General features: G+C 40.7%; 1 protein-coding gene across 3 annotated transcripts; it reads right to left on the bottom strand.

The window, feature by feature from the left end:
• Positions 1-6,678: 6,678 nt before the first annotated feature.
• Positions 6,679-12,130, bottom strand: LOC133134070 (uncharacterized). 3 transcript variants are annotated; one of them, XM_061250468.1, is made up of 5 exons: positions 12,002-12,124; positions 10,431-10,769; positions 9,628-9,882; positions 8,864-8,959; positions 6,679-7,631 (listed from the first exon to the last, which is right to left on the bottom strand). In XM_061250468.1, exons 1-5 carry the CDS (start codon positions 12,063-12,065, stop codon positions 7,522-7,524), a joined length of 864 nt encoding a protein of 287 aa, XP_061106452.1. In that variant the 5' UTR covers positions 12,066-12,124; the 3' UTR covers positions 6,679-7,521. The 3 variants fall into 3 exon arrangements, 2 of the variants coding, with proteins under 2 accessions (XP_061106452.1, XP_061106451.1); XM_061250467.1 differs by having other exon boundaries at positions 9,628-9,930; XR_009709243.1 differs by lacking the exon at positions 8,864-8,959 and having other exon boundaries at positions 12,002-12,130.
• Positions 12,131-13,379: the final 1,249 nt, after the last annotated feature.

Below are 13,379 nucleotides of genomic sequence, written 5' to 3' on the forward strand. Positions count from 1 at the left end.
GTCCTCGAGGACCATGATACCTTGAGGACTGTAGATGACATATTTATACAATCTTGACCTCTGGGGAACTAAAACAAATTTCACGACAAGGTTGCGTGCATCATCTCACACCTCAACAGGAAACCGGAAGGCTGATGTGAAACTGGCCACTGACATAGCACAGTTTTACTGTGTAGGAACAGGATCACTCCCTCTGAAACGGTCTCTGCTGAGAGTAATGTTCAATCTTGCATGTGCCAGCCTTCACATTACTCACTTTTACCCTGGCGGCTGAAATGAGACAATATCTATTTGTTTCAAACTTATCTTACCACAAGTTATCTCCCTTCTTGTTCCTTTTTTGTCCTTTAAAGAGAGTAGATAGTTTGCACTCCATGTGTATGTTTTCAACTTGGGCAGCAGAGAGGGTTACAGATAGAGATGGTCTCTAGTGCTATGGTGGCATATTGAGTCCCCAGTGTCAATTAATAGTGAATGTCTCTGTTGACTTGAGGGTATTTGACAGCCATCAAATGTTTTGTGATGAAGGCACTACACTACACTTTCTGCTTCATCTTAGCAATAAACATGTGAGTGCAGCTATGTCATGAATGTAGAACATAGTAAACAACATGAGTAAGAACAGAGTAAAAAACATGCACAGCAATATTTAAACTCCAGCTGTTTAGGACTGGGGGTAGACCAGCCCCTTACTGCCATCTAGGGGAAACAGGAGTACAGTGCAGCTATCATTGCAATTGGCACAATGAAATAATCAAAATGGAACAATGTTTAGCTCTATATTGCAAAAACACATTTTTTTTTAAATCTGGTTTTATGAAACATCTGCTTTCAATTACAGCTGTCAGTTTTCAGACTAAAACTAACTATTTATGTCAGTTTTGTTGAACATATCGATGAACTTTTACATGAGACAGAGCTGTATAACAATCTAATGTATCATTCGTATTAATACACAATCGTTATGCTTGTGTAGCTAAAACCATTAAAGTACTTTTGATCAAGCAAGGACATTATTGTTAAGCTACTGTTCCCTAAGTAGCCAAATGAGCACTGAGTGGTTTCATGGTACACTAGCCTACAGCTCTTTGTCCATTCCTGACACTACATGCCACAAAGCATTATTTGAGGAAAGCTAGTGAGTAGCTAGAGGTTGCCTATGAAGCAGTTACTTGAGATCACACATTATAACTGAATATACAATTGTCATGCTCTGCTTTCCATGCCACGTTTCAGGGTGTTTCTGACTATCCTTATTATTTCCGGGTGTATTCTATATGTAGTTTCACACTAATCTTACTTGATCACGTATTTATCTACGCTTCTAGATGATCCCTGCACTGTTTTGTGTTGCATGTATTTCTGCTGTTCCCTTACTGTCTCTGTCGTTTTAGATATCATTCTTATTTTTTCCCTTGTAAAGTACTAACCATTATTAATCGCTATTATTAAATTATTATTATTATTAAACGCTAGACCAGAGTAGTTATAAACCAACTAATCAATTAACATGCCCTTCATTATTCTCACCTGCCGCTGCTCCTCCATTCCTAATTACTAACACTTATTAACCGTGTTATGACCAGCGTTCAAGCAGTCAAAACATGGAGACCAGACCAGGAAAATAGATTTTAAGAGTTTTATTTGGCAATAATGTGTTTCTGTCTGAATGCGTGTCAGAGTGAATCCGTTTAGGGGTGTTTGAGTGTGAGTGCAAGTGGAGTGTGGAAATCCGAAATAACAGAGGAAGACAACCAACAACCAACAACCAACAACCACTGTCAAAAGCTCAGCACGGTATGAGAAATCACTCCCCTGAGCATCTGGGTGAAGCCATTTATCAGGGTTCTCTCAGGTGCAAACACCCAGTAAAAAAATTGGTGACTCATCAACTAATTTATCCAATCAACCATTAGACCATTCCAGGGGAAGGGAGGGATAGCACACAGCACTGCCACCTGCTGGACGACAGCAACAACCTCAGCTGAGGAAGACCAAGCATGGTCGCCACAACCGACTAACATGAGATCAGCGTAGATACTAACACATTAACCAATTACCCACTAATCATCCCTCATTCAGTATCCACTCCCATTTCCTACCTGTTCCTAGTGTTATTCCCTTTGGATGGTGGTCACTTCTGCATCTTGTCCTTCTTGTGCCTTGATATTTTTGAGCGGTATGCCTTGCCTAGTTTTGATATTCCTGTTTACGACTTTTCTTTGTCCCGCGACTACGTCTTCTGTCTGCCACGCTCTGAACCCTGTCTGTTTGACCACTGCTTCTGCCTGCCTCTGGTGCCTGCCTTCAGTTCGACCCGGCTTGTTAAAGACCCATGCCTGACTTCTATTACCCCAACCATCAGCTTGTTTCAGACGCTTCTCCTGGATCGCCCTTCTGCACTGCGCTTCGCTGATTGTTTCTTCTGGTTTTTGACCCACGCCCGGCTCTCGACTACGACTCAGCCCTGTCTTACTGTGCCAAGCCTTTGTGGATTGCTTACTCCACTGCTTGACCCTTGCATGGACTTGATTTTGTTGTGCTTTGTGTTATGGCTGTGATTAAAATATCCTGTGGGAAGTTTACCCTATACACTGGTCCGTGTCTGCATTGGGTCCACCTGCCAAGCCTGGGGACGTCACAACAGTGGCTTCAGAAAGTATTTTCCACTTTGTGTTAGATTTTATTTCATAAGGATAAAATTGCCATTCTTGCCCATCAATCTAGCCACAATGGAAAAAGTGAAAACAATTTTTGTGAATTTATATATATAAATTTTTTTTAAAAATCAGACATGTCTTATTTACATAAGTATTCAAACCTCTTGCCGTAGCACTCAAACTTGTGATCAGGTGCATTTTGTTTGCTTTATCTTTCAGGTGTGATATTGGAATGTTTGGCAAATTGAATTGATTGGACATGGTTTTAGAAAGGCCCATACCTGTGTATATGGGATGCAGGAGTAACAGAAGTGTGCCAGTGAAAGTCAAGGAAGCCATTATCAGAAATAAATAAGTCAGGGACATAGACCAAACCTTAGGCTTGCTGTTTCATTGAAAGCACTGGTGACCTCAGTAATGACAAAGGTGCAGGTAGGCCAAGGACGACCTCTACATGATGACTGTGTGAATACGATCTTCCCAGATTGGTCTGTCAACCTGGAGGGGTGGTCAAATCTGGAATTTAGACCCGCACCCTTGGGGGTTGTTAAGTAGGGAAAATGAGATGATTACCAGGAGAGGACGTGTAGGTTTTCCCTTGAGTTACCATTTGGTATGAAATGTATCTTATCCGATTCCTTGATTTTACCAGATCACATCCATACCAAACAGATTACCCTTATGTTTTATTATGTTGCAGTTATCATGAAACTTCCCTCCTGATTATCCATTTTACATGCAATTCCTGTTACCATTACATAAGACTTAATGCAATAATACAAGGATCACATTGTCGTGAGCCACGGACCCCTTGCCGAGCTCAGACCTCACGTTCCCACGAGCAGTACCTCACAATGAGGTGTCTCGGGGATGAACTCAAGTACTCCGAACGTCCTGGAGCCCTGGTAAGTTCTACTGAACTTCCAGCCCAGTCTCGAAGTGAAGGGTGTGATGCAAATCTGGTAATCGATGTCCTGTATTCAATGTATTCCTCTAAAGACTTTATCACATATGATTATAGTAAGATATACTTTATTATAATCAATCAAAAGAATAGAGTTATACAGATTACAGTGTACATATCATCTTTTGCAGTTTGCTAATCACATGCAAGTTACATATACCCCTTTAGCTCTTTCTAATTTACCTTTCCACCATGATGTTTAAAAATCAAGGTACACCCCTCCAATATCCATCCTCTTTGGCCTTAGCCTTATCCTATAGCTCCCCCTTCTGGACGTTTAAAAAGAAACTATTCCTAGAATATTATATTTATCTAACTATGATAACTTCTCTACATTTTTCTACCTTATATAGTACCTTAATGAGACATAAAATATATTAAAATAAAAGGAAACTTATAATGTGTTACCTTTCCTACTTCTACAAGTAATATAGATTATAATTACCACTCCAGCTTGGTTATAGTTGTTCTGCGTGGCTCTTTCTTCAGCTGAGTCCGCACCGCGTACGTCACTCCTCTCTCCATATCCATATCCTGGAGTGGCGCGCAGAGGGAGCGCGCCACTCCAGCTTGACTACAGCTGTCTTGTGTTGCTCTCTCTTCAACAGCCCATAGATATCTTCTGAAGCAAAATTCTAAGATCCCACCCTTATTCCTTATATATCTTTTTTGCATACAAAAGTTTACCTTTTTGATAAGAGATGTCCCCAATATTTCAAGCGGGAAGACATTTATCTCTTATGTAACTTGTTTTTTAATGACCATATTCATTATTTCTGTTTTTCTAATTGTCATTTTCTCATACCTCAAAAGAAATTTCCCCAATATTTTATTTCATGTGCCCCTCCAGTTTGGGAATTTCCACCATCTTAATATACGAGTGGAAAAACACTAGCTCTTATGTAATTTTTTTAATGAACCTATTCATCACTGGTATTTGTCTCCCTGTCATAATCTCTCCTTGGACTCTCTCCAAATTTGACTTCATACAAGCCAGAAGTTAGTGCCCTCCAACATCTCAACACACTCTTCAGGTGCCCCTCTCTGCGGCACCTTAAGGGATCTACAAAGGACATCCAGCCAATAGCTGAGTGTAAATCATCCCCCAACTTCTTCTACAGTCAGTCCTTTGAATCTATCCGATGAATTATTTGTGCTATAATCAGGAAGGCCCTTGAAGCCTCTTAATCTTCTTTCGGTATTGACATCCCTTCCGTTTTCCTTATTTTTTTTCTTTTTTTCTTGTGCCCCTCCCCTGTAGGGTTGGGGTATTCTCAGTCAGAACTTTAACCTTGCTCTTTAAAACCCTAAATCTAAGTCCTCTGACTTCAGACTCCTCAGTATCCATATACGGTTGTACATTTATCTTGTACCACATATTTTTCTTCTTACGGGCGTTCTTACTACCACCTCGATGGCGTGTGCGAGGGGTTAATAATGCATTCCTTCTTAACCCATCCCACGTCAATCTCTCATCAGGGGGGCCTATGGCCGGGTCCTCGACAACATGGACAATGTTTTCAAGGTTTTACCAGGTCAATTTACTATCTTAATAGCAGTTTTGAATATTTAATCTAGGAGAGCAGTCACCGGTGTAATGACAGCAGTGTCCAAATGAGGGAACTGCGGCATTGTCCGGAGTCTTCCCCCTTGGAAGTGACCAGGTATGGGGTCACAGGGAGGTCACCAATGTTCTGGAGGATTCTTTTCCCATGACCCAACTGCCCTTGGACCACTCATACATCTTTCCCTTATCTTTGACCAGAAACCCCAGCTCTCAGGCCCCTCACAAATGGCAGCCCTTCCTGACCTTAACCACTACGCTACAAGCCGCCCCATCATATCTATGAATGCTGTAGTTGGGAGTTTTCATGATAACTGCATTATGCTGTAAATATGTATTTGTGCCTCTCATGGTAATATACTTTTTGGATAAACCTGATTTGGGTGAATTAAAGGAAAGGAGACACAACCCCAGATTGCTTGGTTTCTTCTCCTTATCTCCGAAATCCAGGCCTTAGTTCTTGACCCTAAAAGTGAGTCACCCATCTGTAATTTACCGCCAACCCCCACCAGGCAGTGGTCAGGGGGCTAAAACACATGGCTTCTACAGAGACAGCTTTTGCCCAGTTTCCCCTCGGCTCCTGAATGGTTATGATATCAAAGGTAGACTGTTACAAAAACTAGACCATTACACCAGTCGCACTGAACCAATCAGAATAACACCAAACATTACTATATTCTGACCTGGGATTATCATGAAACATCTTTATGCCATCTCCAGTATTCCTGTGCTCTAACCTGTAAGGAATGTGAGAAAAGGGGGGCTCCAGGAATCCTTCTCTAGCTCTCCCCCACAGGCAGGTGGTGGGGGCTAACAATGCATGCTCTGGGAGGGGGAAGTCAGCAAGCTGACCAGCGCATGAGACCAAATGTTACTTATGACTGGCTTACAGTAGCTTTGAAGACAATTGGCTCCATACTAAAATATGACACAGAAAAAAAAATTGAAACGGTCACAAGGCATCTTCAAGAACTGGCAAGCCCTGGCCAGTGAGAGGCTGTGTTTCACTACTGTCTTCTGGTGTGTTGTTTCAAAACTACTATATAATGCCATGATAATGAATATCCAAAAAAACTAAACAAGTTTAGTTTTTGAATGCTTGAGAAAGGAGCCACTTATTCACAGGAAGTGCAAACCATTAACTTGTGCAACACTCATTGTGGCAATAAATCTTCTCAAAGAGCAAGGATCTCAAACTGAAATCCTGGAGGGTTGCTGTTTCTACTGGGGGTTTTTTTCACATGCACTGCACTTAACTGCGTACTTTAAGTCACTGATTTCAGTCTTTGTTTCCAAAGCTCAAATTGGCTGCGGAATGAGAACACAATAGAAGCAGAGACTGCAGGCCTCCAGGACCGGAGTTTCATACCCCTGACATACTGCAGAGGAATCAGGAATCAACAGCCCCAAGGACATACAGTAAGGGTTTCATACTGATTACACATTTGGTTTTAAAGATCAGCAAAGCAGAAATAACGCATTGACTGCAATTAAAATAACTTTGTTTATTGGATAGGTCCCAGGGAAACAGCAATACCCAAGAGCAATATCAGAGCCATTTTCTTAAACTGAGGTTTCTGCAAATCTGCAACTAATGTGAGTGTAAGAGCACTGAGCAACCATAAGGTCATTGATCCAAGTACATGTTCAAAGGACTACAGGTTACTATACAAACCATATCATGTATAAAGTGAGAAACATTTTAAATGGATATAAAATACAAAGCACAACTGCCTTTCTGTGACAAGAGGACAAGCACAACTATACCAAAGTAAAGTTTATGCATACTATATACAATATTAAATGCAGTAATGGTGTAATGAAATAACTGTTCCAGAGACGTGCAGTATGCCAGGAAGAAGCAATAATATATGCCAAGAGCAGATTCAATGAGAGACACAGTGTAGCTAGCTCCACTGAAAGACGGCTCAAAGACTGATGTTGTTTGTGCAATAAAAATAGCGTTTATTCCTGAAACTGAGTAGACTTGGTTTTAACGTAGCCTATAGACCTTACTATGAAAGCATAAACACTCATTAAAGATTGACAACCGTAACAGCACCAACAACACCGTAAGAGCTTGTAATCTCTTCAGTAAAAGGGAGCAAACTTTCCGTTCCATACAGTTTGAGACAATCCATGTGAAGAAATAAATTCTGGGAAACTTTTCGAATTGCGCGCATATGCAGGCAGGTCATAGTGCATGTCAATATGTTGTATTTCAATATAAAAGTACTCACATGGGATCGCTTGCTCACTAAAAGTACTTTTCTCTTACAATGATATTACAACAGAAATCAAAAATCAGTACCTTGTATACTCAAAAGATAGGGTCATCTACACAGATAAGGATTTTCTTGTGTCTGTCTCATTGTATAAGTGCAGTTGGTAAAGACGCTTGTGTCCACTGGGTTTTCACTTGCAGCTTCTCCCTTTTGGATAACTATAAAATAAGGAAAATAACTGATCATTCAAATGATTTCGGTTTCACTTCTTGAATTTGAAAATGAGCGTGAACCCCAAGAAAGCAGGTAGAAGAAAGGTTTCTCTTCTTAGCTGGTCCTGTCTCTGTGCACATGCTAAAACTTGTATTTAATACTACCACATTCCATGATTAAAGGGGGCTAACAAGGGTATTTTCCCCCTCATTTTTGATGCCCTTATCATCCCCCTCTGTTCCCATCCCCAATCAACTGTAGTGATGATTCAACTTCCTTAATAATCTCTGTTGTATTTGTTTACATCATAAGCAAAACCTTCCACAAGCAAATGTGACATTCAAGGGTTTGTTAAACAATTTTTCCTCCATGAACTTTGCCATTTAGGAGCATCATCAGACATTTGTGGTCATTGCCGGTCAGTCATTGCCTATGCATTGGTGTTACAGGATGTTGTGCTGCAGAGGTGTCATTTAATGAAGTAAGCAGAAACCCACACCGTATTTTCAACATTTCCATGACTTTTAAAATGCTATCAACGATCTATAAGACCCATAGCAAAGCACATGCTTTCGTATTGTAAGTAATAATCAATAGATACCTATTTTGCATGGGTCTCACTGATTAACAGGAGTCAGATTTCTGTGTTCATCAAGGTTTCACCTCATTTGTTCAAGCCCCCAGTGTCTTTCCATTAGAGGTTTACTTTGGCTTACTTAGGCACAGACCCAGACAGTGTAGTGGTTCAGACAGGACAATATCAAAGGATAGAGGGGGTGGTTAAAGAGGGGGGCTGTACACTTTACATAAAAGGTGCCCCGTTATAGGGAATTGTAGTTTTTATTATTTACCCTTTGTGTATTTTACTGTATGTTTTAACTGCTCTTCATTTCTTTCTTTTCTGTTGTGTTTTCCATCATTGTTATTTGATTATCTGTGAGTTTAACTGAGCTGAAATTATTTCTATGAACAGCATTAAAAAAATGTACAGAGCTTTAGTTGGTTATATATAATGAAATGCACTGTGACCTAAATGGGCCCCAAACAAACCACTTTCCAGCAAGCTGTTACACTAACTAACATTGCTACACTAACATTGCTTCAAATCAACAAGAGTGATGCTTTGATGTACTGTATGTACAATACATACTTTCTGTTATACAAAGAAAGTTTATTCAGCCGGCTTTTCATCTCAGGGCGGTAGACCATTCGCGGGTGTAAGACGGGAAGTACTTACATTTACAGAAACGGAATAGTGCGCAGATGAGAATCAGAGACCCGACCAACGTGCCCACAGAAATGAGAACCAGGGAAATTGGGTAAAAGTTCTCACCTGTGGGAGACACACGGCGAGAATCATCAGTAAATCATTTAGACCATCAGCTCACTGCCCACTTATATGAGGGAGAGTTGCAGGGAAGTGTAGGTGGACTAGTGATTGATGGGCATTAGCATAACATTTTACATTTACATTTTAGTCATTTGGCAGACGCTTTTACTCCAAAGCGACTTACAAGTGCATAACTTATCGTCATGATGTGTGGTGGTGTCCACATTAATTTCTGTCTACACCAAGTGCAATAAATAAATCACAAATGCACTGCACCATAGCTAATGTGACTTATACTTAAAGCTAGAGATCATATAATCTATCCACTATGGGTGTTGGCATTCCTCTAAACACAGACCAATTACAGTATAGTAATCAGCATCACTGGACTGGTCATTTTAATTGTTATGGTCTCAATATTCTACAGCAGGGACACTCAAATCTGGCCCTAGAGGTTGGTAGTACTGCTGGTTTTCATTCTTCCCCACTAAACAACTGAATTATGCCTGGTACACCAAGTGAGTAGAATCTATTTTCAGTGAGTGACATCAATCAATGAACTATCTGGCAGAAAATAAAATCTGCAGTACTGATTGCCTTAAAGACCAGGTTCTACACACTAGTGTGCATGGACGAGGACACATATAGCATTCATATTTCCAGTCACTTACCTGACTGTGTGATGGTGATGCTGACACTGAGGCCTGTGGAATTGGAGGATTGGCTTATGCTGCAGGTGAAGATGTCTCCTTCACTCCAGTCAGGTGTACACAGGTGTAGGGAACTGGATGTTTCAGGTATGCCATCTCCATTTCTGCTCCAGGTGAAGTTCACCTGTGCTGATTCCATGCCATTCAGCTCACACAGTAGCCAAAAGCAGCCTGATCTGTTGGTCGTCTTTCGTTCTATGACGACATGTGGTGGAACTGAAGCGGTCAAATAAGGAGGCTGCATCAGGTCACATGTTCTGATGACTAGGCAATCGATCCAAATTTGTAATGCAAAAGAGAAATGTGATACCAATAGTTTAAAATAGCATATTTTATGCTTGCTGAATCATGTCTGAACATTTTCATTTTTCCAAACCATTTCTGCATAGGATAATTTGGCCACAGTGCATTTTGGATAGAAATGCAGACTACTGTCGGGTACTCCTTCAATGAGCTAAAATTCCTTCCCTCCAGACTGGCTTGCTGAGAGGTAGCTGGTGAACCCTGTGGCTGTCTACTAAAGCTTTTTTTTGCAGTTTTAGTACTGAAGTAGGCACATCTTCTGTGTTTCTGACCTCTCTCAGGTACACCTTCAGCTAAAAATCCTTCTCTCCAGGCTGGTGAACCCTTTACATTAGCTGTCTCCTAATGCTATTACCTAGTTTTGGCACTGAAGTAGGCCCATAAAATAAAAGTTATTTTTCTTCTGAGACATCACACAGTAACTCAGCCTGATATCTTGTGCCGTAGCGTGGATACTGTACCTTCTATATGAAGTTTCACCTCATAGCATCTGCTAATCGCTGGTGGGGGTATGGATGCCGTTACTGAACAGGTATAATAACCAGCGTCTCTGGTCTTGACTCCAGTTAGGCAGAGCATAGATACTTGCTCTGTTGCATTTACATGGTGTTCACATTGTATTGAATTTGTTTCCACTGCGCCATTTACCATACGGTAATCACACAGTCTTCCAGGGCTTCCAGTCTTTGCCCATTTAACTGAAACTGTAGCACCAGCATACAGGTTTGAGGAGCAGGGGAGACAGACAGAGCTTCCACGTACTGCAGTGATGTTCACAGCCTCTGTTATGGTCACAGCATCTGTGGTATGAAGTAAAGGGACCAACGCTATATTGCTTACAATACATTTTAAGCAGCTGATCGAGTAGTCTGAAGACACAATGAGAGCCCAAAGTAAATCACATTATGACACAATGCAAGACTTGTCAAATAGGACAATATGCACAATAGTGTGCAATGGAACAAAATGTGACTCAGTTTGTGCTATGAAATAAAAGTGGAGCCAACTGTTACACACGCAGACCCAGTGAGGACTCAATGTAGTCTAGCACTCAGTAAGTATATACTGTATAACAAAGCGGGTCTAATATACACAGTATGATACTATGTGAGTCTTACACTATGCCAATACTGTTAAATAATATGAGTTATAATTATTATTTTAACATGACATGTGAGAGTGCAAGTCTAACATACAGTAACATAATATAATGCAGCATGAGAGGTCCACCTTGCAGTCTGGCTGCTCTTTGCCACATTTTAAACATGCAGTAAGACCTTATGACCAGGTCATATAAGACTTCTGTTTTGTCAGAATGTCTTCAATCTAGTTTCTATGAAATAAACATCATCAACGGGTTGCTATTGTAACTGTACTTTCACTATAAAATCAACACAGTTCATGTATATCAAATATTCATTTGTAAAAAAAGTTCCTATTCCAGAGAAATGTTGGGGAGACTGCTCTGAAAGTGTAATTGTACAAACTATTAATTATCCCACACTGAAAGTAGCTCAACTACAGCTAACTTGCAAAAGTAGCTTGCAAAACTACAATTACTCCTGGCTGGTGATTTACAAATAGCTGGTGATTTACAAAAGCTTTTTGATATACTTTAAAAATCATAATACAAAATAGGTTTGCATTTCTGGGCCCATTTAAAAGACAAACTGTCATTTTAATAGGATGAAATGATTTTATTTTCTACTCTATACCTGCTTGTTTATAAATGAAATGTTTCCGTAATTTGTGTCAGTCCTGTCGTATAAAATATATATGATATGATAGATAAAATATATCATTATCATGTTTCCCAGATGATGTGCATTATGAGTAGTAGTAGTAGTAGTAGTAGTAGTAGTACCACTATCAGCTCAGTGGGGAGAACCAGCAATATGTGTGTGTGTGTGTGTGTCTATGAGTGTGTGAGAGAGAGAGAGAGAGAGAGAGAGAGAGAGAATATATAATCAAATCCGCTCAGCCAAAGTAAAAAGAATTCAACAACAACAACAATAAGAAAACTTCATCTTACCTGTCCATGAGTTAATAAGTATGAGAATTAGATAAAAATGACACGATGTGTAAGGGGACAACATCCTGATCAAATGCGCCTGCTGAAAAGAGACAGGCAAGTCTATATCACGTAGAAGCTCCACTCACTCACGCACACACACACACATACACAGCTTCCTGTCCACAGGCGTTCCCTCAAAATCGACACGCTTTCACAAGTGCGGCAGGAAACTCAATTCTATCCTCTCAACAGTGGACTTGAAATTGAATTGGGATTTGTGCGTGACTGAAAAGTATTTGAGAGCAGTGCAGTGCTCTCATCCTTCAGAATGCTTCTGTACGGAGGGTCCTGGACAACAGGTTTCACGAGAATGTATTAAAATGGTCTCAGCCCACAGTCTTCCTGAGTGAGCACATCTCGACACAACTTCTAGTGGAGAACCACAACAACAGCCTGTTTTCTTTTTCCTGTGGCTTCTTGTTTGAAAGCACAGAAGCACAATGAGGGTGAAATTCTGAATGTCTCTCCATCACAACTCTGTTGTAGCTTTGAAGACAATTGGCTCCATACTAAAATATGACACAGAAAAAAATTCTGAAACAGTCACAAGGCATCTTCAAGAACTGACAAGCCCTGACCAGTGAGAGGCTGTGTTTCACTACTGTATTCTGCTGTGTTGTTTCAAAACTACTATATAATGAGCCGCGGTGGCGCAACAGGCCAAGACGCAGCAGACTCGCGGTTGCAGTTCGCTGCAGTTGCACACCGGGGACCGGGGTTTGATTCTTGGTCCTGCCAAAAGCCAAGTTTGGCCGGCTCATGTGGAGCAGCAATAATTGGCTTGCTGCTTCAGAGGGAGGGACTTGGCAGGGTTAGTAGATCGCACAATAACAAGCACCTCGGGTGCCTCGAAATCACGGTTACAGCTTGGGAGGCGAGAGGGCTTGAAGAAGGTGTGTCGCTCTCCTGTTGGCCGCCGAGGGACAGGGTGTTGGCGGTGTATCTAATACTAGCTCTAATTGAATCAGACGCGGTCCAATTGGCTACCAAATTGGGAGAAAAAGGGAAAAAATCGGATAAAAATATTAAAGAAAAAAAAAAAGTACTATATAATGCCATACTAATGAATATCCAAAAAAATGTGTTTGCTCTTGGTTGATTGCCCTCCTCTTAAGTTTTGTTTTTGCATGCACTTGTATTCTTGAGAAAGGAACCACTTATTCACAGGAAGTGCAAACCATTATATTGCGCAACACTCCTTGTGGCAATAAATCTTCTCAAAGAGCAAGGATCTCAAACTGAAATCCTGGAGGGCTGCTGTTTCTACCGGGTTTTTTTTTCACATGCACTGCACTTAACTGCGTACTTTAAGTCACTGATTTCAGTCTTTGTTTCC

Source organism: Conger conger, chromosome 7, assembly GCF_963514075.1.
Source record: "Conger conger chromosome 7, fConCon1.1, whole genome shotgun sequence".
Lineage (NCBI taxonomy): Eukaryota > Metazoa > Chordata > Actinopteri > Anguilliformes > Congridae > Conger > Conger conger.